The sequence below is a fragment of the Danio rerio genome, chromosome 19 (assembly GCF_049306965.1).
Source record: "Danio rerio strain Tuebingen ecotype United States chromosome 19, GRCz12tu, whole genome shotgun sequence".
Classification (NCBI taxonomy): Eukaryota; Metazoa; Chordata; class Actinopteri; order Cypriniformes; family Danionidae; genus Danio; species Danio rerio.
In genome coordinates, this window is record NC_133194.1 from 6192082 (window position 1) to 6215577 (window position 23496).

At 38.9% G+C, this 23496-nt stretch overlaps 1 protein-coding gene across 5 annotated transcripts; it reads right to left on the reverse strand.

The window, feature by feature from the left end:
• Positions 1–627: 627 nt before the first annotated feature.
• Positions 628–11954, reverse strand: prf1.3 (perforin 1.3). Of its 5 annotated transcripts, none has more exons than XM_068215150.2 (5): positions 8993–9058; positions 7355–7463; positions 6323–6826; positions 4809–5678; positions 628–2147 (listed from the first exon to the last, which is right to left on the reverse strand). In XM_068215150.2, exons 3-5 carry the CDS (start codon positions 6823–6825, stop codon positions 1853–1855), a joined length of 1668 nt encoding a protein of 555 aa, XP_068071251.1. In that variant the 5' UTR covers position 6826; positions 7355–7463; positions 8993–9058; the 3' UTR covers positions 628–1852. The 5 variants fall into 5 exon arrangements, with proteins under 5 accessions (XP_068071251.1, XP_068071252.2, XP_073787025.1 ...); XM_068215151.2 differs by lacking the exon at positions 8993–9058 and adding an exon at positions 11744–11954 and having other exon boundaries at positions 632–2147; XM_073930924.1 differs by lacking the exon at positions 8993–9058 and adding an exon at positions 11744–11918 and having other exon boundaries at positions 632–2147; positions 7321–7463.
• Positions 11955–23496: the final 11542 nt, after the last annotated feature.

Genomic DNA, 23496 nt, shown 5'->3' on the forward strand with positions numbered 1-23496 from the left:
TCATATAAAGTCTATTAAATTTGGTCATATCAATAATAGTTAGATTTTACATATTATTATTATTGTTATTATTATTATTATTGTTGTTATTATTAATAATATTATTTTATATTATTATTATTAATATTATTATTATTTATTGGTCATCTTCATTTTTAATTCAAAAAGTGTCTGGGAGCACTTTCTTCATGATGTTGGAGTCTTTTGGCATGAATTTAATATTTTTATGATGAAAATAATTTTTCCAATAAAAAAAATAGGGTATGATTTTTTGAAAACAATTTTTACAAAGAAATTGGTTGTAAATTTCACAAACATTTACAAAAAAAATGTCAAGTAATACACTGGGTTAAATTTGGAGCTTTGAAGTGGAAAGTAGTGCGCCATCCAATAATCGTCATTTTACAATTAAGTTAGAAAAAATTATTTATGCACAGTAATCAGTGTTTTTTTCTCAACTTATATCTTTTTCTAGAGTCATTTTTACCTAATTTGCTGCCCTTTTTGTGACATTAATTGTCATAATATTTATTAAAAGTTTCATTATTATTACATTTTGCCAAAGACTTCATAGCGCCCATAATAAGTTAAAGAAAACGACTAAAATATGAACACCAAAGAGACAGAAAAAGTCAAGAAAGTTTTTTTTTATTCTATGAGTTTTGAAAGCATTATTATACAGTTTTAAAACAAATTACCAAAGGAAAATCAAGATGAAAGTTCTTAATTTGTCTACTGAAATATGTGTTGTGCAGTTTGAGGAAAATGGGGAAATATATGTGGTTTAAAATAACTAACTGCAATGTAAACATTGCAAATATCTTTAATTGTATATTCATTAATAAAAAGCCTGTTATCAGTTTGTTTTATTTCATTTGTTTAAATATATGTAAATATATTTGGGGTTAATAATTGTCATTGTCACAATCATTTTTGGATCCTTGTTTACTTTCCTTCTCTTTATAAAAATGTATAATATTATACTAAAATGTGTGATATTTCTACATTTTTGTAAAATTCTATAAAGCTGAGGAAGAAAAAAAGGCTGATATCAGTATTTTACATTGGCTTTATATTCTACACTACCTGACAAAAGTTTTGTTGTCGATCCCAGTTGCAAGAGCAACAAATAATAACTTGACTTCTAGTTGATCATTTGGAAAAGTGGCAGAAGGTCGATTTTTCTGATGAATCATCTGTTGAACTGCATCCCAATCATCACCTATTGCAAACCGCATAGACCCAAGATTCTCACAAAAAACAGTCAAGTTTGGTTAAAAGAAAAGTCATGGTTTGGGTTTAAATTCAGTATGAGGGTGTGCGAGAGATCTGCAGAGTGGATGGCAACATCAACAGCCTGAGGTATCAAGACATTTGTGCTGCCCATTACATTACAAACCACAGGCGAGGGCAAGTTCTTCAGCAGGATAGCGCTCCTTCTCATACTTCAGCCTCCACATCAAAGTCCCTGAAAGCAAATAAGGTCAAGGGGCTCCAGGATTGGCCAGCCCAGTCACCAGACATAAACATTATTGAGCATGTTTGGGGTAAGATTGAGGAAGCATTGAAGATAAATCAAAAGTCCCTGCAAGAACTCTTTCTTTGGCATTCCAGATGACTTTATTAATATGCGATTTGAGTCATTGCCGAGATAGAATTAATTAAATTATTTTAAAAAAAGTCACGATCATATTTTATTTCGGTAAAATAGGCGTAATCTAGAGGCCTTTGCATTTCATGTAAGACACTTCTGATTCCAACTGATCAACTAGAAGTGAAGTTATTATTAGTTGTTCCTAAAACTTGGATAGGCGACAAGACTTTTGTCAGGAAGTGTAATGACATTTAATTATTAAAGGAAGGACATATCTCTTTTTGAATCGGTTTTAAAGAAAACAGGCCTCTCCGTGCCAAAGGGATTGTAATAGTTAAGAACACCATCACCACCTGGGGTAGGAGCGTATATTTCACAGAAAGACCCTTGAAGGCTTGGGCCGCACGTTGCACTGTAGGAGATCATGAGTGAGCCATGCTTGAACCCAAACCGCTTCGGCACATTGACGCCTTTTTCTGGGACAACAGCACCTTTTCCCAGTAGGTCATCATCAAACCCGTTGTCACGATCCCACACCTGAAATTGCAAGCTCCTGTAGGAAGAACATAGATATGATATGAAGTGCAACAGATATTATTCGGATTCAAAGTTTACCTGCATTTTCAGGGGTGCACATAACATCTTATTTGTTACTCAGTTTTTGTTTTTCGCGAATTCTCCAGAGGCCGCTGTGTACGCTTTTTCAGATCTCAAATTTCTCTCACGAGTGCCATTCACACCTGCACTTCTTGCTTAAATCCACCAGAGGCCGCTGTCGACTGACTGACTAACTGACTGACTCAACCACCTTCTTCCCTAAACCCAACCAATAGTGTTTTAAAAGACATCGATTGACCAGCACCCACCCACTTTCCTAAACCAATGCAGTAAAAGAAAAGCCTTCACCTGATTTTTAGATTTCTATGTTTAAAAATCTACGTTTTTAGATATTACTACATTCTCACCCTATTATTTACTTATTTATTTCATTTTTTGGCTTTTATTTTTGCCTTACCCACTTTCTGGAACTGTTCTTCGCCGGACTTGAACCCCGTCATCGTAATCAACAGCCAATGTATGCTGCGTGCCACTGGACAATCTGATAACAGTGGGAAAGGCGTCCATACTGAGGTAAGCGGTTTTGTTAGCACAAAAAAGGAACGGGGTTATACCAAACCGTATCGTTCGTTTTAAAGACAAAATTCAGCCATATGTACTTCTGGCTACATAATTTGCGCTCTCCAGAAATGTATATAGGGCTACATTTTCAAAATGAGCCTATGTTGGTTGTTTGTACCTCAAGTATACTTGGCTTGATTGTCTGTCTCACACCCGAGTTCAATTGACCATCTCAAGTTTGAGCTTTGGTCTTTAAAAATGTTTTGTTTTTAAAATGCTGACACTTACCGGCACATATAGTATATGAGTGTATTTATTATGAATGTTTCCATTATTTTACATGAAAACTAACAACGTTTTACACATTTGTAAGAGTTATCGTACCAAAGATGCATGTGGAAATTAGTGCTGTGCCGATAAACGATATTATATCGAATCACAATAAAATTTACGTAAATAATGATTAGCCTTGTTTTTTTTTTTACTCTATATTGATTTAAGAGCCAATCACACAGCAGAAATGTGCAACAATGGGAATCTAAAAAAATATTGATATTAGAGATGCACCGAACTTTTGGCCATCAAAAATGTATCAGCCGAAAATATGTTATGCAGTTTAATGGACCCTCTAATTTTTGTGGCTTCAGTCACTGTTGGGATACTCTTTTGAATCTGGAAGCATTAACAGCTTATATCGGAATATATATTGTTATCGTTCAATATGGAAAACCATTATCGAGATGGCATTTTTGCCCTAGGGGAAATGACTGATTTTGCAGTACCTTGGGTAGCAAGGTTTCCAAATGCCAACAGTGCTGGTACGCAAAATCGATTCTCTAGTGCCGTAGCTGGGGTCTTATTTATAAATGTGGTGTATGCACAAAACCAGTAAAAACTTAACTATTTTATATTTTGTCCTTTTAGTGGCTAATACATACGAATTTGAGGACATTAGATTTTTAAAAGGAGGCGAGGCACCAAACCCCGCCCCTAAACCCAACCGTCATTGGTGGATGAGTAAATCGGACTAAATTGTACGAATGAGACTGTATGAATTGCCGTGAGGTAGTGTTGCACAAAACAGGCGTGGAAACATGCGTACGCCACTTCCCATGCAAAAGTTTTGATCCATAAAAACCAAACATGACGGGTGAATGTGAGCAGCTGTAAGTAAACCCTAAGTATACATATTTGACTTAAATAGTAAATTAATCGAACCACTTTAAAGCATTACATGAGCTATATACATTAGTACAATAATTGAATTTTATCCTGGCGTATGTTTCCTTTTACACTGTAAAAAGTGATTTGTTAAGTTTACTTAATTGAATTAAGGCAATGAATTTGCACACTTCAGTTAAGTAATTTTAACTTAATAAGATCAAGTCTTGTTTACTAATGAAGTAGAAGTAATTATTACTTAGGTTAAGTCACATTAACTTAGGTCATTTAAACTTCATTAATTAAGTTACTTCGGCTTAGTTTCTTATTTATTAGAGGTTGCCACAGCGGAATGAACTGCCAACTTAGGTATATGCTTTACAATGCAGATGCCCTTCCAGCTGCAACCCATTACTGGAAAACACCTATACACTCTTGCATTCACACACACTCAAAGACTACAGCCAATTTACTTATACATAACGCACACGTCTTTGGACTATGGGGAAACTGTAGCACCCAAAACATGGGGAGAAAATGCAAACTCCACACAGAAATGTCAACTGGTCCAGCCGGGACTCAAACCGCCAACCTTCTTGCTGTGAGGCGACAGTGCTAATCACTAAACCACCATGTCGCCCATCATTTATGTTTAATTAACTTAATTGAAACTGTGATCTGAGGAAATGGTGCTAGTAAAGTTGTCGTGGAAGGTGTCTCATTTTTTGGTTTAGTGCCTGATTTATCAGGGGTTACCACAGATGAAGGAGCCACCAATTACTCTGGCACTTTCATTTATGTGGTAGATGGGTTTTTTTTTAGGACGGTTTCAATGCAAAGTTTTATAAATGAGATCATTATAATATTGTGCATCAGTTATGTCCACCCCTGAAGGCTAAAATCTGAAGGCTACAATTAATTAACAACAACTCACGCTTTTTTAGTCAGATCCACAGTCCCGAACTCTGCGCGAAAGTTCCACTGAGGAAAGTTGTTGTTCCAGATCACAGGGGTCTGCGCCGTGTGGCTGCCGTAGAAGACTTTAACATAACCGTCTGTTTTAGAGAAGACGTCTCCCCATAATCCTGCAGCACTCACCACGGTGACGGTCAATGTGGCGACTCCTGGTTTGTTCGGACAGCAGTTGCTATTAACATTTACATGCCCGTTGCATTTGCATGCGCAATTGCGCTCACGCTTTCCCACTTTGCAGTTGCGAGGACATGCAGTTGATATGGCGTATTTGGTGATGTATTTGCTGATAGCTTGTTGTAGACTGCTTCTTCTAGCGGAGTCGTTTCTCACGAGCATATGCAACGAGCTTAAAGTGTAGGACACCACTCCTGGGATTTTCTTAAGTGAGCCCAGCCATTTGCCGTAACCACTGACGTTGCTCGGAGTGAATAGGATGTCCTGCTGCTCACCGTTGCCCCCGAGTATATCAGTGACCCGGTCAGAAAAGGTGGCGCTGAAGCTGTTGGCTCTTTCCAGTTGCTTTTGTTTGGATTTGCAGTAGGCTGTTTGCCCACTAACCTTCACGCCCTTAATTATGGCGGATGCCTCCGCCGATAAGCAGTTGCTCACGTCGTTGGCCGATAGACCTTTCATGGAAACCTGGCAGGTCCTTACAGCAGTGGTGGACTTCACACGGCCACCCAGATCGACTCTCCGCAAGAAGTGGGTCCCGTAGATTGAGATGAAGTGGTTGTACGCACTTTCTGATGTACTGTCGAACTTTGCAGGAAGTGAACTTATGGAGCCGGCGAATTCTTTGGTTAGAGGAGGACGAGCATGAAGACGAAATCTGATGAATTAAGAGAAAAAAAAAAATGTTATTTGGAAAACATTGCATGGAATATGGAAGACGCTTGTATCTTTAAACGGTCACAAACACCAAAAAAAAATAAACTGTTGACAGTCATATATGTGTCCCTCGCTGCTATAAAAACTATTAAGACACATATATTTCAACACTCGTGTTTTTTTTTTATTCATTTTTATCATTTGTTTTTATTTTACTTGTTTCTTTTATTCTTGTTTATGTAAAGCACTTTGAATTGCCACTGTGTATGAAATGTGCTATATAAATAAACTTGCCTTGCCTTGCCTTGTTGTTTAAAGGTACAGTTTATATGTCTGACTGTTTGTATTAAATGACAAAATTGCATGACAAATAGTAAATAAATAAACTGTGTATGGAAAGCACCGTCAATGCACTGTGGTATCGAATTGAACCGAATCGATGGCATGATAGTCGTAACCGAACCGAACCGTGAGACCAGTGTAGCTTCACAGCTCTACCCAACATATGTGGTTATTTTCTATGTATATCACTTTTGAAACATGGTGTAAATCCCAAAAATACAGACTTTACTCTATGTCAACCAACCTTACAATCTTAATACAAGTAATACAACCTTATTGTAAAGTCAAAACACCAGGACTTACGAATAATAACGGCAGGAAAAGGTGTGACTTGTGTAGGAGAACTTGTCTTTAGACGCGTGGCTCCTGGCGAAGCGAGCTGATTTAGAATGAGTGCCACCCACAGCGACACCAGCCACCATCGGGACACTCAAACCAACCTTCCAGCTCAGACTGGCAGCACTGGTGGTGTCCTCCATAACGGAGCTGGCCGATTCGTACACTTTGGCGGAGAGACTTCGGCGGCACTGCACCTTGATCCGCCAGTCGATCACAGAAACGGGCAACTTCTGCTTCTGGTTGAGCAGCTTGTTGTCACAGGCAGTGCAGTTGCCGTGATCTCCGCCGCTCATGTAGTTGCGCACATCCACCACAAACGCTCCGGTGGTCTTCATCTGCACGATGTTGAAGCCTTCGCCTACTAGATTGTGCCCTGGGACGAAGGGAAGCTTCTCGCACTCGGTGCTGGCGACCGATTCACAACCGAAGGCAAAGGGAAGGGAGAAGAGCAACAGAAGGAGAGCCATTCTGAAAGAGTTGAACAAGATTAATTACCACCAATCTGTGATTCTGACATTTATAGAACTACAGCGGTTATCAATGCACCATTTTAAGACTCTTATATTAGTTTATACGGCTCTACATAACCTCACAACATCTTACATTGCTGGCTGTTTGTCAAGACCAGGGGAGTCCAAACTTCATCCTGGAGGGCTGGTGTCTGGCAGCTTTTAGCTCCAACTTGCCTCAACACACCTGCATGGATGTTTCTAGAAAGCCTGGTAAAAGCTTAATTAGCTAGCCCAGGTGTTTATGATTGGGGTTGGAACTAAATTTTGTAGGACACCGGCCCTCCAGGACCGAGTTTGGACACTTCTGGTCAAGACATACACCAAGCCGATTTTAAATATAATGCAACACAGGCTCATTCTGAAAATGTACCCCGTATACGTTTCTGGAGATCACAAATTATGTAGACAGAAGTACGTATGGCTGCATTTTGTCTTTAAAACGAACATTACCGTTCCTTTTCGTGAATAGCAGCTGACCGCTTACTTCGGTGTGGACGGCTTTCCAGCTGTTACCAGTTTGCTCAGTAGCTCACCACGTACGTAGGTGAATTTCAGACACAGAGAGGAGTTGACCACGATGACAGGGTTCGAGTCTGGTGAAGAATGGTTTCAGAAAACAAAAGTCATAATATAAATTAAACAAGTAAATAATAATTGTTTTTTACAGTGAAAATGTCCTCACGCTACTCTGTAAAAAATGCTGGGCTCTACACAATTTCTTCATGTTGTCCCAACTCAAATCTATTAAGCTAACTATAAATTTAGTGGATTAAACATAAAACAACCAAGTTGTCCCTCAAAACACTTAAGAATTGTGTTGTTTCTACTCATTTTTAATAGTTTGAACAAGCAGCAAAATATATATTTTGGAATGTATTTGGATAAAAAGAGAAGTAATTGCCCACTTAAAATACACTGTAAAAAAAGTAATATGACAAAAAGTCATGACAACAAAGGTTTTTATGCTACTTGAGCTAATTTTAACCAAATTTAACTGAAATATTTTATTTAAAGTTTAACTTAATACACTGTAAAAATGCAGGGTTCCACAGAATTAATTCACAATGTCCCAACACAAATCGCTTAAGTTAAATTAACATTTATAACAAATTTATTTGAATTGAACTTAAAACAATGAAGTTGTCCCAATGAAATCTCAAGAATTGTGTTGTTTCAGCTCATTTTAAATGAGTAGTTCAAACAAGTTAAAAAATTTATATATTTTAGTGTAATTTTTGTCAGTTTGACTGATGACTTTTATGCAGCAAGAATAGTTTATTTTTAAATGAAAAATGTCTGTAAAATGTCTGTAAAAACATGCTCTGTTCCACACAATTCCTTTACGTCATCCCATCACAAATCTATTATTGTACAGTATCTTTACAAATTTAAGTGCATTAACAATAATAATAATAATTATTATTATAATAATATAATATAATAATACTGCAGTAATACATTAACACGGGAATACAGACTATTTTCCATAGGTTTCAAATATAAAAATAGTATAAATTTGTCAAATACTATCTCATAAATGATTGCATACATACACTGTTATTGATAATTGTAAATTGCACAGTATTTAACTGTATTATGAACTGTGTTTTACTGTAGGGCAGTTATGTGGTGTGTTGCTGTATTTTAAAGTTGCATTATGAAAATCACTGTATATTTTACAGTAATGATTTACATACAATTTTTCACAAATACATTTACAGCAAGATAAATGGTGCTGTTAATGTAAATGCAGTATTTTGCTGTAATTAATTTACAGTCAGTTACTGTAGATTTTACAGGAAATTGCTAACAGTGTAAACTGTTAATTGTTTTGTTTTGATATGCAGATTTATATTATTAATTAATCTTAAGCATGTGCGGGGTTGAAAGGTTGTGCCCGTAGTCAAATTAAAACAAGTAAAAGTTCATTAAAAACTCCTACTAATTATATACACACAATTCCTACAGAAATTCAACTCAGTTAAACAATCATTTTAAGTACATTTCTGATTTTCTAATTCCTGACATGTTAAGAAATCAACACATATTAGCTCATAGATTGTAAAATTCCTCTAATACAAAATATAAAAACCAACAAATGAAGAATGCAATTAATATTTACCTAGTTGAGACGTTTCTCAGAACCGCTTGGTAGAAGAAGTGAGACGATTCAGTTAAATAACCACATAAAAAGAGCAAACTCAGAAACACCAGTTTTGTTGCGTTCACACTCTCCTCCCACCACGCTAACACAAACACACTTCACTTTTTTAATGAAATAGTTTGTAACATCTAAATAATTCTTTAATGTCTCATTTTTTATGCAGCCAACATTTCTAGTCAAGAACAGAGACATTCACACTCTTTCATCTTGTTTTCCATTATAAATATCTAAGGATTCATAAATCATACATTTAATTAGGAAGCAAATAGGCCATGAAAAACGTTATGTTGTCTACCAAGAAACCCCCCACAGATATATAGAAACACACTTATGGTTTAAGAGGACTCTCAATAGGTTTAATGTATTTTATACAGTAAAAACACAGTTATTATATGGCCTTACCACACTCCTACCCCTAAACTTAAGCTTCACAGGAAACCTGCAGCAAATTTTGAATGTCAAAAAACCCTGTTTAGTATTATTTTTAAGCGTTTTGAATTACGAGGACACAATGCATGTCCTCATAAACCACCTTAAAGGGATAGTTCACCCTAAAATGAAAACTCTGTCAGCATTTACTCTCCCTTTACTTGTTTCAAACCTGTTTGAGTTTCTTTTTTCTTTTAAACACAGGCGAGGGTGTTTTAAAGAAAGCAGGAAACCTGTAACCATTTATTCAATTCAATTAATCTTTGTTTATATAGCGCTATTACAATGTAGATTGTGTCAAAGCAGCTTAACATAGAAGTCCTAGTTAATTGAGGTTCTAGTAAATTAAAACTGTGTCAGTCCAGTTTTCAAAGTTGAAGTTCAGTTTAGTTTAGTTCAGTGTGGTTTAATGTTCACTGCTGAAAGTCCAAACATGGCTGGGATAAGAATCAGGACCTCCAAGTCCGAGAGCATGGTTCTCCATCGGAAAAAGGTGGTTTGCCATCTCCATGTTGAAGGAAAGTCTTTACCCCAGGTGGAGGAGTTTAAGTATCTCAGGGTTTTGCTGACGAGTGAGGGAAGGATGGACCATGAGATTGACAGGCGGATTGGTGCAGCAGCAACGGTAATGTAGTCAATGTTCTGGTCCGTTGTGGTAAAAAAGGAGCTAAGCCGAAAGGCAAAGCTCTCGATTTCCTGGTCAATCTACATTCCTACTCTCACCTATGGTCATGAGTTTTGGGTCATGACCGAAAGAATAAGATCTCACATACAAGCAGCCGAAATGAGTTTCCTTCCAAGAGTGGCAGGGCGCACTCTTATAGATAGGGTGAGGAGCTCTGACACCCGTGAGGAGCTCGGAGTAGAGCTGCTGCTCCTCCACATCGAGAGAAGTCAGCTGAGGTGGCTCTGGCATCTGTTTCAGATGCCTCCTTGACGCCTACCTAGGCAGGTGTTCCAGGCATGTCCCACCGGGAGGAGGCCTCAGGGAAGACCTAGGACATGCTGGAGGGACTATGTCTCTCGGTTGGCCTGGGAATGCCTCGGGTTTCCCACCGGAGGAGCTGGAGGAAGTGTCTGGGGAGAGGGAAGTCTGGGGTTATCTCCTAAGACTGCTGCCCCCGCGACCCGGCCCCGGAAAAGCGGCAGAAAATGAGTGAATGAAAGTCCAAACACTGAACAGCAAATCCATCGATGCACAGCTAGACAAGTCCCAAACCAAGAAACCAATTGACGAAAGTGAAGGACAAAAACAGAAACAAAAAAAAAACAAGGCTCAGTTGGGCACAACCATTTTTTCACTGGCCAAACTTGTGCAGAGCTGCAGTCTAGGCGCTGGAGGCTGGAGAACGCTGGACATCCACCGTGGAGAAGCTGTAGGTGCGAGAAGGTCATTTGTCGGGTTAAGGCTGACACACAGGATCAATGCGGAGTCTTACTGTCACTAGGGTCTTTTAGGAATCAATCTCATGCTCTCCACACCTCCATGACAGCCACAGCATCTGCTCAGGATACGGCCTGATCCAGGATTATGGAGCCCTTTAGAAGTCCTCTATGGTTGGCATCATCTCTTCGGATGTATTAACCATGAGGTCCTGGATGATTAGCATCATCTTTTCACATTGACTTCCACAGTGTTTCTCAATGGTTACAGGTCTTCAGCTTTCTTCAAAATATCTTCTTTTGTGTTCAACAAAACACTGTTACTCTTTAATCACCTGTTCCTGTTTGCATTGCACATTGAGTGATGGAAACACAGCTATTGCTACCTACCAAAGCTAACTATCCAACACTATCTCATACCACCAAACCTGTTATATTTAAATAGTCAGCAATGACGTGTTGTACTCAATGTGAGTCACTGGCAAAATAGAGTCAACCTAAACTAAAGAACATCATTTTACAGTATATGAGATGAAATAGGGATGCCAATTTTGACAGCTAAAAACAACATCTTTAAAAAAAAAAAAAAAGACTGGCAGCTCTTACATTTTCCATTGAACACAAACATTGAACATTTGTCATCGAAATAGGCAACTGCAAAACCAATTGCATGATTTCCCAGAAAGTTTTCTGTGCAGGATTTTTTCTTCATTCCTGCAAAAAGCTATTTCGTGTCTCATTTGATTGGGTGGACTAGCTGTCAATCCCTTATGTAGACTCGTTGCCGCTGATAGAAACGGTTTAGAAATGCACTAAAAAAATGGCATCCTAGCTGTACGGTAGCACTGTTTTAAAATGAGGTAGGCTGTGTTTCTCATGGCAATGATGTGCACTTACTGCAAATGAATGGTGACATCTAGTCTTCTCCTGGAGGAGCTCACACCGCAGGGTCATACCAATCAAGATTTGATATCAGCCTTGATTCAGTCTTCTCTCCGTCTGCTGTATTTAAAGCATTAAATTGCAGACTGTTGACCTTCGCACCGGCTGCGATTGGCATCTCTGCGTCAGTGCCCGATTGGCTCTTATCTTCCTTGGATGAAAATTCCTATCAAGCCAATTGGAAAGGGTCAGTCTCGGTGATCTGTGCTCTTAAGAGGAATGACCCAAACACTTATATGACTTCATTCATACATGGAGCACCCAGTAAATGCTTAAGTTTACTAGTAAATCGTGATTTTTTGTGTGTGGATAGAGTCATTCTTTTAAATAATTGGGCTTTGCATTTATTTCACGTCTCACAAAGTCTTTTATTATACAGTGTTTTTTGGGTTTTTAACCTCTTAACATTATTTGAAGCAAGTATTCAACATATCAGCATTAAAAAAAGGGGTGAATAAGTGACTAAACACTTTTAGAGGGAAAGAGAAGTTCTTCACACTCTCATCTGCAGTGTCTGCAGAAAAAGTGTGTAAACCGCTGTGCTTCTTCAAAGATAACATCAAGGCATTCGAGAACCATTTGTTCAGTTCCTATTTTGACATTTATATAATCCTTCATTCATTTTCTTTTCGGCTTAATTTCTTTATTAATCTGGGGTCGCCACAGCCGATTGAACTGCCAACTTATCCAGCTCATGTTTTACGCAGCGGATGCCCTTCCAGGTGCAACCTATCTCTGGGAAAATATATATATAATCTTATTTATCTAACTACAATGTTCATATGGCCTATCATAATAGTACTATCTACAAGTTTATCTGAAAATCTCAGTTAATGCACTTTTGTTTTACTAATACATTATTTCAAAGCAGCAGATTATTAAACATAAAAATAGCTATCAGTTATGCAGACTACATTGTTGCATTTGCGTTTTAATGCTCCTCTTATAATACTTTTCTTTTTCATTATGTTTCTTGCTATTTAAAATAATTTCAAGAGTTCGCCCTCAGCTGATGATTGATAATGAAGCGTGTTCTGCATGCTGTCCCGGGAGAGAGCCCTGAGCTCAGGAGAGCCTCAAGCCCGAGTTCAGGTAGGTCTCTAGAACTCCCCCTTTTTGATAATGTTGGAAGTAGATTATGAATGCTATGGAGTGTCTATGCTGTCAATTTAGATTTGTCAATTTACTTATGTTACATGTTTTTGGCCTGTTGTAGGAAACCGGAGAGCCCGGCGAAAACCCATGCAAACACGGGGAGAACATGCAAACACCGCACAGAAATGCTGACTTGGCCAGGTGGTGTCTGAGCCAGTTGCAAAATGTTGTTAACAATTAGGCCTCCGTGCTGCCCTGACAAGGAAATGGGAGGAGTAGGGGTGGAAGGGGGAATTCTTCAAGACGAATATGGCTGAGGTAAGATACTCTGGTTATTTATAGTGGTTAAGGAGTTGTCTGATTGGTGAATCAGTGTTAGCTAATGTGGACCAGCTGCTATCAATCATAAGCACGTGCTCCTCTCGAAATTAGTTTATAAATAAACTTGACAATATTTTTTATACTTATTTAAGGAGTTAAATTGTTATTGCAATCTTGGGACATTTCATTATATACAGTTAGGCCTGAAAAATGCATCATTTTAGCATCAATATCGCAATGTTCGTATTCACAATACACATCACAGGATTGGATTGTCTATTAAAGATTAAAAGATAAAGATATACACTAGCTGACGAAACTCTTGTTGCCTATCCAAGTTTTAGTGACAACAAATAATAAATTGACATCTAGTTGATCATTTGGTATCAGAAGTGGTTTATATGAAAGGCAAAGCTCTCTAGATTACGCTTATTTAACCAAATTAAAACATGATCATGCCTTGATTTTTAATTATTTCATTAGGACAATAAGGTCTGACTTTGCTAAGACATAAGTCTTGTCACTTAACAGAAATAATGTCCAGTATAGAATATAAAGGCATGGTGCAGCTGAAAAAGAATGAATATTGTGTACGACTCCATGAGCTTGGAGGACTGCATCCATACATCTCTGCAATGACTCAAATCACTTATTAGTAAAGTCATCTGGAATGGCAAAGCAAGCGTTCCTGTAGGACTGCCAGAGTTCATCAGGATTTTTTTGATTAATGTTCAATCACTCCTCCTTCATCTTACCCCAGACATGCTCAATAATGTTTATGTCAGGTGACTGGGCTGGCCAATCCAGGAGCACCTTGACCTTTTTTGCTTTCAGAAACTTTGATATAAAGGCTGAAGCATGAGAAGGAGCGCTATCCTGCTGAAGAATTCACCCTCTCCTGTGACTTGTAATGTAACAGGCAGCACAAATGTCTTGATATCTCAGGCTGTTGATGTTGCCATCCACTCTGCAGATCTCTCAAACACTCCCATACTGAATAAAACTCCAAACCATGATTTTTCCTTCACCAAACTTGACTGATTTCTGTGAGAATCTTGGGTCCATGCTAGTTCTAGTAGTTCTTCTGCAGTATTAGTGATGATTGAGATGCAGTTTAACAGATGATTCATCAGAAACATTGACCTTCTGCCACTTTTCCAAATGATCAACTTGAAGTCAAGCTATTATTTTTTGCTCTTACAACTGGGATTGACTATTGTCAAGTAGTGTATATATTTTCAAGATTTACACAATAATGACCAGGCTATTTTGTGTTTGATTTATTCAATTTCTGTACCTGAATGCTAGAAAACCATAAAGCACTGTTTCTTTCATTTTTATTTTTGTACTATCATTTATTGTAATTTAAACTTACTATACAGAATTAATGAAGGCTTTCCAAAATCAATCAAATCAAATCATCTGGTGAAATGATATCATATCTCAATACATATTGCAGCAGATCAGAATATTGCAGATTATCGCAGCCCTATATACAGTATGCATATAGTAAACATGAATGGATGTATAACCCAATTATCAGTTAATAAAAGCAATAATTAGCACTACTCAACCTTGGCCAACATTCAAGGTCTGTTAAAAACTCTATATCAAAAAGGGCCAACAAAATCTAATTGTGTAAATCCACAACATATTTCTGTAGTCTTTATAATAAACCACATAGCATTGCTTTGGTTCTGTGAATGCTCTTCATTGACATGGTGCTGTTTTACATTTGATGCCTTCAGGAACTTTCAAAGATGAGCAAAATCGATGTGCATTGGATTTGCTTATTGACATCTTAAACTCTGGCTAAAATGAATACAGACTTTAGGCAGTGTCCTTATACATGGACGTCAAGGGTATATAGGCAAGTAGGATGTAATATGACACAGCAGTTTTAATTTTTTATTGTTTGAATGAAAAATATGTCATTATTTACTCATCGTCCACTTGTTCAATAGTTTTTTTTTGGGGGGGGGGGGGGGTGTTGGCACACAAAAGTGTTCTTAGAGCTTCATATGATTACAGTCAAAGGGCCCTATCATACACCCGGCGCAATGTGGCGCAAGGCGCAGCGCAATAGTCTTTTACTACTTTAAGCTTGGCGCAAGGGTCATTTTGAGGCATTGCGCCAAGCTGTTTAAATACCAAATGCATTTGCGCTCAAATGTGCGCCCAAAGGCGTTCTGGTCTAAAAAAGCAGGCGTGTTTTGGCGCGTTGCTATTTTGAGAAACTGTAAATAGTCTGATCTTTAGACCAGAACAAAGTCGGTCTATTGTCCTATAATAAGGATATATATAGGATATAAATATAAATGATTAAAATATTAAAAAACATATTAATTTATAGCCTACATGAATTTAAAAACCACTGCCTTCATACTTTCTTCATCTCGGGAGGCTTTTTCAGTTCATTCAATTTGCTTTCGTATAATGTTATTATTATTAGCAGTATTATTTATTATATCCATATTTATATTTGTTTTATTAAAAACAAGCTTAGATTTGTCCACCTGTCAGGTTTAAGACCATATGGGGCATAGCAGGTGTATTTGGAAATAACTCAGTATTTTGACCAAACTTTGTTATTATTAATCATTTATTCGTTTGCTGGAAATTAGAACTGAATTTAGAAACAGTTTTGAAACAAATCTTTGTGCTCAACAAACGAAATTAATTATTTATTGGCTAATTGATGTCTGTGCGGTAAGGTTTGAACCGCATGAACCGTCAAAATAGAGCCCAAAGTCTCTTTAAGGCAAGTCAATTTCCTTTGAAACACCTCTCGGCCAGTATGCCAGCTGACGTTCTGTTTAAATGGGGAAATACCAAATTCTTTAAGATTGCCAAGATGTGCCAAGCTTATGATTGAACAAATGGTATGTTACCATATTTTAAAGTTGCATTGTGAAAATTGCTGTATATTTTATGGTAAAAGTATAAATTTCTGTAAATAGAGCGTGATAAATGGCACTGTAAATGTAAATACAGTATTACTGCTGTAATTGATTTGCAGCAAGTTACTGGCAAACGGCTGTCAGTAAGTTACCATACATTCTACAGGACATTGTTACCAGTGTACTCTAGAATGCATAAGAGCATTGTGAGTTATATAAGTTGGCTTTTATGTCACAAGAATAATTTAATAGACTCTTGTAATTTGCCTAAACCTTTCCTAACTTTATTAATTATTATTTTGGGATCAAGCGGTATTTATAAAGGCAGAAATTGGCTGTTTATTAAGAATACAGAGACATTTATTGGTAAAAACTGAGCTCCAAATGGATTCGAGAGAGAACAGAGATCCATTTTGAAAATTTGAATAGTTTTTCTGTGGTGGATGAAACGGTCAGAAATAAAGTTATGATTTAAGTCCTTTTAAGGCAAGTCATTTCACTTGGTGGACTCACTTTCTTTGAAACACCTCTCGGGCAGAATGATCAGGCATTCTGTTTGAATGGGCAAACATCAAATTCTCCAAAATTGTTTGCCAAGCTTAACATTAAACTTTAGGAACCACCAACACAATTAAACAACAACTGTCTCTTTAGTTTCATTTCTAAACGTTCAAATCACACAAAATCTGAAGAAACTCCGAGCCCCTCCCCCAGAGAATCCTCAGTCTATAGCGATCGATGATTGGCTCTTGTACTAGAAGGTGGGGCTTCATTCAACATATTGATCGTTACACAAAACTATACAAGTGACGTATTTTCTAGTCTTTGTTACAGTGAAGTCGCATACACTGATTTGACAATGATTTGGTTCCTTTTCTGGACTAGAAACCATGTGGAGGATGAGGAAGCTCTCCAATTTCATCTACATGAACATGAAAGAAGGTCTCTGACTGGAACGACATAATGCTTAATGATTAATAACAGAGTTTTTAGATGAACTAATCCTTTAATGTTGGACAGGGGTCATCATAGGCACTCTAAGCGGTCTTTAACTGCACAGCCCCATATACAGTAGAGTGTGATGAAGTGTGTGTTGTGACACATTCCTCCCACAACTGTCACTGAAGTTTTGTGTGACTTGTGCCACAGTAGGGAAAGCCTTCATTAGTCTCATGCTTCGCTGAGGCTCTTGACACTTTGAGTTTTTTCTGTCTTAATATCTCCTTTTGGCAAATTCTCCATTGACCAGAAGCAACACCCAATCCTTGACATGTTAGAGTTACTCTAACCTAATCATCTTACCATAACAATTTCAGCCCTACATCTAAAAAAACGATTTATTGGATTTCTTTAAATTTTATTTAAGGTAACTGATTGCAAATTATTTCTATGGGCTGAATTAAAAAAATAATAATAAAAAATCCAATGAAGCACTTTTAAAGAAAAGACTATAGAACACACAAGGCGTGTCACTCGTATAATTTCGAATGAGGAAAAGTGCAACAGTCAATATTGGAGCAATCATCGATCGCTATAGGGGTATTACCAACCTACGTTACACGGGATCAAACGCGCACAGTGGTTTCAAAAAAAGACAGTTTCAATAGCAAACATGTCATGTTGTGTGGTAGGATGCAAAATTCGAAAAATACAATTACCGTACACCACACTGCTTTTAATGCCAACCGCAGACTGGCTAACAGCCATCATAAGAGCTGAATGGAGTGAAGACCTAATTAAAAATGTTGGACTCTGCAGTTTTCATGTTATACCAGGTGAGTTCACGCTATGCTGAATCATACACATTACACGTTTTTCATTGCAGCAATGATTTCAGCAAAAACAGTTAAATATGGTGAATTAAACTGCGAACACTGAATGCTTACAATGAAATGTAAAAATGTAAGTTCACATACCCTGCCGTACAGGTGCAGTCCGCTGTCAGAATGCAGCTGCTTTGCTTGTTGATGATTACCCAGGCCTTGTACAGCTCCATCTTCTTTCCTTGTCTTTGTTTAGGCAGAACCTCGGTTTTTAGCACTACATAGTGTTGAATGTGGTCATCATTGAACATTATTTCTTGCACATGACCACAGAACAAAACTGTAGGCATCCAAAGACTTGTAGGCCTTTAACTTCTCTCTTGTAAAAACACTTGGGCCCCGTTTACACTGCCAGTTAAATGTCACCCAATTCCGAATTTTTGCTCATATGTGACACAGATGGGATCTGTTCAATGACCATGTAAACACGAAAAAAACGCATGCATCCGGATATTCAGAGATCGGCTTCAGGCCTCCTTCATATGTAGAAATAAATCAGATATAGATCGGATATGTGACAATGCGACTGTCCTGTAAACAGGCAGATCAGATTTATTGAGGCATTTCGTTCTGTATATCTTTAAACTTGCGACAATGTGGTGCTTCTCCGTGGTTTAATGACGTAGAAGGAAGAGCATGTGTGGAAATGCCGACGCGGTAAACAACCTCAGAGGAAACACAGAGGAAGAAAGACCTGAGATCTCTCTCGTACCCACAAATTCCTCTGAATGGTGGAGGACATCATTAAAGCATATAAACCATAAGCGCAAGCTGTGATGACGGCCCTTTCCCATCTCCGCCTCAAAATCATTTTCAAGTTGGGCGGACTTTGGTGTGTAACTTTTGCTTTTTGTCGCTGTTAATACACGCACTGCAGGCTACACTTAGAATAATTTTACTCTCTCCAACACCAGTGCGCACAAAGGCTACATCTTTAACTACACACACACACATTAGGGCCATACCATTACAAAAACTGCGTGGGGGTAAATCTGGACTGAACCATTCACTGCTAATACTATACTTTGCATATTTCGCAGAGCTAAAAACAAGCCAATTTCTTCCATCGTGGCTAGTTACAGATACCAGGTAGTAATCGGCCCGAGCTCGGCTGCCCTTCGGCACCTCTGGCTCCGACTCGGCATCGGCGAGTGTTTTCCTTCGGCTTAGTCCCTTATTGATCAGAATGCTCAGTGTACTCTAGAATGCTCATTCCACAGTGGAATGAACCGCCAACTCATCCAGCATAGGTTTTACGCAGCAGATGGTCTTCTATTCGCAACACAGTACTGGGAAACACCCATACACTCTCACATTCACTCACACACACATATACACATATACACTATGGCCAATTTTGTTAAGGCCAATTCACCTACCCTGCATGTCTTTGGACTGTAAAGGAAACTGGAGAACATGCAAACTCCAAACAGAAATGTCCACTGGCCCAGACGGGACTCGAACCAGCGACCTTCTTGCTGTGAGGCCACAGTGCTAACCACTGAGCCACCGTGCCACCCATAATTCAGTTCATATTACAGTTAAATACTGTGTAATTTACAAGTCTAGATTTTTAAAGGATTTTTTAATCACAACTATACAAAATACTAAATTACCAAATTATTAGTGCCGGATATGAGAAGTCAGAAGTGATTTCCGCTTAGAGAACATTGCAGATTGATTATGTACCTGATGTTTACATGTTTTTTGTAGGACAAGGAACACCGAGTGCACATCTTTAGCTTGCTGACTCCCCCAGAGAGACTGAAACTCACTGCTCTGGTGGCTTATTATTTTTATTTTCATCCTCAGGTAGATGTTCTGAAGGGATAATGTAGGTCAGCAGAGACCAAACGCTTCAAGGAATATTTCATTTATTTATTTATTTGCGTTTTATTCTAGATATCATGATATATTTTTTATAAATTCAACCCTTTTCTTTTTTTCACAACAGTAATTTGCAGAAGCTACAAACATGAGCCAGCAGCAACTAGGTCTGATAATAAAACTGATTTGAGAAGCCAATCAATAGCTTGTGTAGGCTTAAATCAGATTAGGGTATTAAATAATTAAAGATAAAACAATGGATTAAGTTAAACGGAAATTAATTAAGTTAGAAATTAAGTCTTAAATCTTTTAGCCAAATTGTTTTTCAGACATTTGTTATTGTATCTTCAAGAGCGCTGGTTATACTGCCATTTATAATAGCACTGAAACTAAACTCACTGTCCACTTTATTAGGTACACCCGTCCATCTGCTTGTTAACGCAATTTTCTAATCACCCAATCACACGGCAGCAATTCAATGCATTTAGTCAGGTGGACATGGTCAAGACGATCTGCTGCAGTTCAAACCGAGCAACAAATGCCTTGTTGATACCCAGGTCAGAGGAGAATGGCCAGATTGGTTCGAGCTGATAGAAAGGCAACAGTAACTCAAATAACCACACGTTATAACTGAGGTCTGCAGAAGAGCATCTTTGAATGCGCAACACGTCCAACCTTGAGGCAGATGGGCTACAGCAGCAGAAGACCACACCGGGTACCACACCTGTCAGCTAAGATCAGGAAACTGAGGCTACAATTCACACAGGTGCACCGAAACTAGACAATAGAAGATTAAAGAAACGTTGCCTGCTCTGATGAGTCTCCATTTCTGCTGATATATTCCAATGATCAGGTCAGAATTCGGCGTCAACAACATGAAAGCATGGATCCATCTTGCCTTGTATCAACAGTTGAGGCTGGTGGTAGTGGTGGTGTATTGGTATGGGGGATATTTTCTTGACACACTTTGGGCCCATAAGTACCAATTGAGCATCGTGTCAACGCCACAGCCGACCTGAGTATTTTTGCTGACCATGTCCATCTTTTTATGACCACAGTGTACCCATCTCCTAATGGCTACTTCCAGCAAGATCACGCGCCATGTCATAAAGCGTGAATCATCTAAACTGATCTCTTGAACATGGCAATGAGTTCACTGTACTCAAATGGCCTCCACAGTCACCAGATCTCAATCCATTAGAGCACCTTTGGGATGTGGTGGATCGGGAGATTCCCATCATGGATGTGAATCCGACAAATCTGCTGCAACTGCATGATGCAATCATGTCAATATGAAGCAAAATCTCTAAGGAATATTTCCAGTACCTTGTTGAATCTATGCCATGAAGGATTAAGGCAGCTCTGATTACCCACGGTACTAGTGGCCGCTGAGTGTATATTGCAATAATTTATTCTGAAGCTCATTTTCCCAAGAACCACTTTCTATTCAGTGGCTGATTGTTTTTTGTTACTTTTAATTTTGTTCCTCCAAGCAGCTATCAAAACAACCCTGATACCCCTGACACCCACTTTAAATTAGTTACACTCAGGCTTCTTTGTAAACTTTGTTAATGGCATGAATAGCAGTTTGCATTACTGGACCAATGCACATTCGAAATATATGACTTATACCTTGGGTTACCAGTGGCACGAAGCATGGGATCTTGGTTTAGTCCCGATTGTGATCTAGGCCAGGAACACTTGCTGTGGAATGTGGGTTAACCCATTTACACCAACAGCGTAGCCGAGAACGACCCAGATGTTACATCAGTTGTGAAGTCCTTCAGTTTGACAGGCCTGGAAACAAACTTTACTATGAGCAATGAACAAATGTGGTAACACACACACACACACATGTTTGTTTTGTGAATTGTGGGGACATTACATGGGTTTCCATTGTTTTTATACTGTACAAATTGTATTTTGTACTGCCCTAAGCCCACCCTACCCCTAAATCCACCTCACAGGAAGTACCAAAAATAGAAATGAAGACATCAACATGTGTATAAAATGAAATAAACTTGCCTTGCAGTATCATGCATTGGAGAAAACATACGATCATTTTTCAGTGCAGCTAAACGGCAAGTACAAAAAGTTCACATATTAAGGCAATTTGGCTTTTAGGCTGTACTCACACTATTTACAGTTGCTTCGAACCGGGCCAAAGCACGCTTGTGCCCCCTCCCGTCTCCCCCGACAGCCCGCACTCACATTACAATCGGGCCTAGGCACACTTACGTCATCGATGATGCACTGGTCAGAAGCCCTCTCGCTGAGCACAGTGGAGATTTCTTCAGTTAATAATATTGCTTTAGTCGTTTGCGATGCGGGGACACGCAGTCAGATATTTCGCCAAACAGATCAGCCACTTTTGACGCTCATAAGCAATCATGAAGCCCTCGTACTGCAGGAATTAGGAGGTTTGCTGAAGGTGCAGCTGTCGTGCAGTGAGGGGTTTAAACTACGGCAGTTTGCGTTCACTGAACACAAGCCGGAGCAAGCTGAACTGCTGCTCTAGGCAGAAGACGATCACGCCGCCCTCAACCCCAATGTGAAAACGAAAGTGAGGTGTCACGGACCTCTTATCTGCCGCCCTATGCGCGGATATAACTAAGGACGCGCGGGTGCTGAGGGAGGTGTCGCGGACATAACTGAGGACGCGGGTGGTAGGGGAGGTGTCACGGATGCTGCCCTCTCTATACTGCCGCCCTAGGCAGCCGCCTAGATCGCCTCTATGGATGCGCCGGCCCTGACTGAACAGTAAGAATGATTAATAAACACATATGAAACAGTCCCTTAAAAGTCACGTCTCGCTTTCAGTTTTGGGCTTTGGTGCGTTTTGCACTCACACACAAGCGTACCCCGCCAAAGCCCAAGTGAACCGCGCTCAGGCACACCTCTTTCAGCCGGGTCAGGGCCGGCCAAGTGAACCGTGCCGGAGCCCGATTCAGCGCACTCACACTTCTCAAATGATCCAGGAAACGGGCCTGGCACGGTTCGGATAGCATAGTGTGATCAAGCCCTTAGAATGAGTGCTTATGAAAATACTAATGTCACAATATGAAAATACTAATGTCACAATACCCAATCAGATTAATCCTAACTGACTATAAGTAGCCTAGCTAGATCTACTCCCTTATCTTCGTTTTCCGAAGAAACCCCCCATCCACCCCTTCTCCTTTCTTCCTTTACCACAGGAGAGCTCTCGAGAACCACCTGATCTCGTACTCCCGTCACATGTTCTATGAACCTGGCGGGAGCCCTGGGTTCAACTATCTCCGAGCTCAGGGTCCTCTCCCGGGACAGCATGCCAAACCTGCTAACAGTTGTCAAACAATATCTAAGTGTGAACTCTTGAAATAGTTGTGAAGAAAGATTTGCTTTGTCATTGAACCTGAGAAAAACGTCGAAAACCACCATAATGACGTAGTCTCCATGCTATAATAATAATAATAATGATAGAACTATTTTTAACTGTGGGGACATATCTTTACAAGTACGATTTGACTGTATTATTTGTGTCCCCTTTAAAAAATTGCTTATAGAAAATTTTATTTTTATTGCCCCCCTACTGTTAAATCAGATTTGCGGCCATGCAGATGTAGTCATTTAAAAAATAATATACAAAAACTATTTTACTGATGTAATTAGTAATGAATTGGCCATGCAGTTGGTAGCGCTGTCGCCTCACAACAAGGAGGTCGCTGGTTCGAGCCCCGGCTGGGTCAGTAAGCATTTCTAG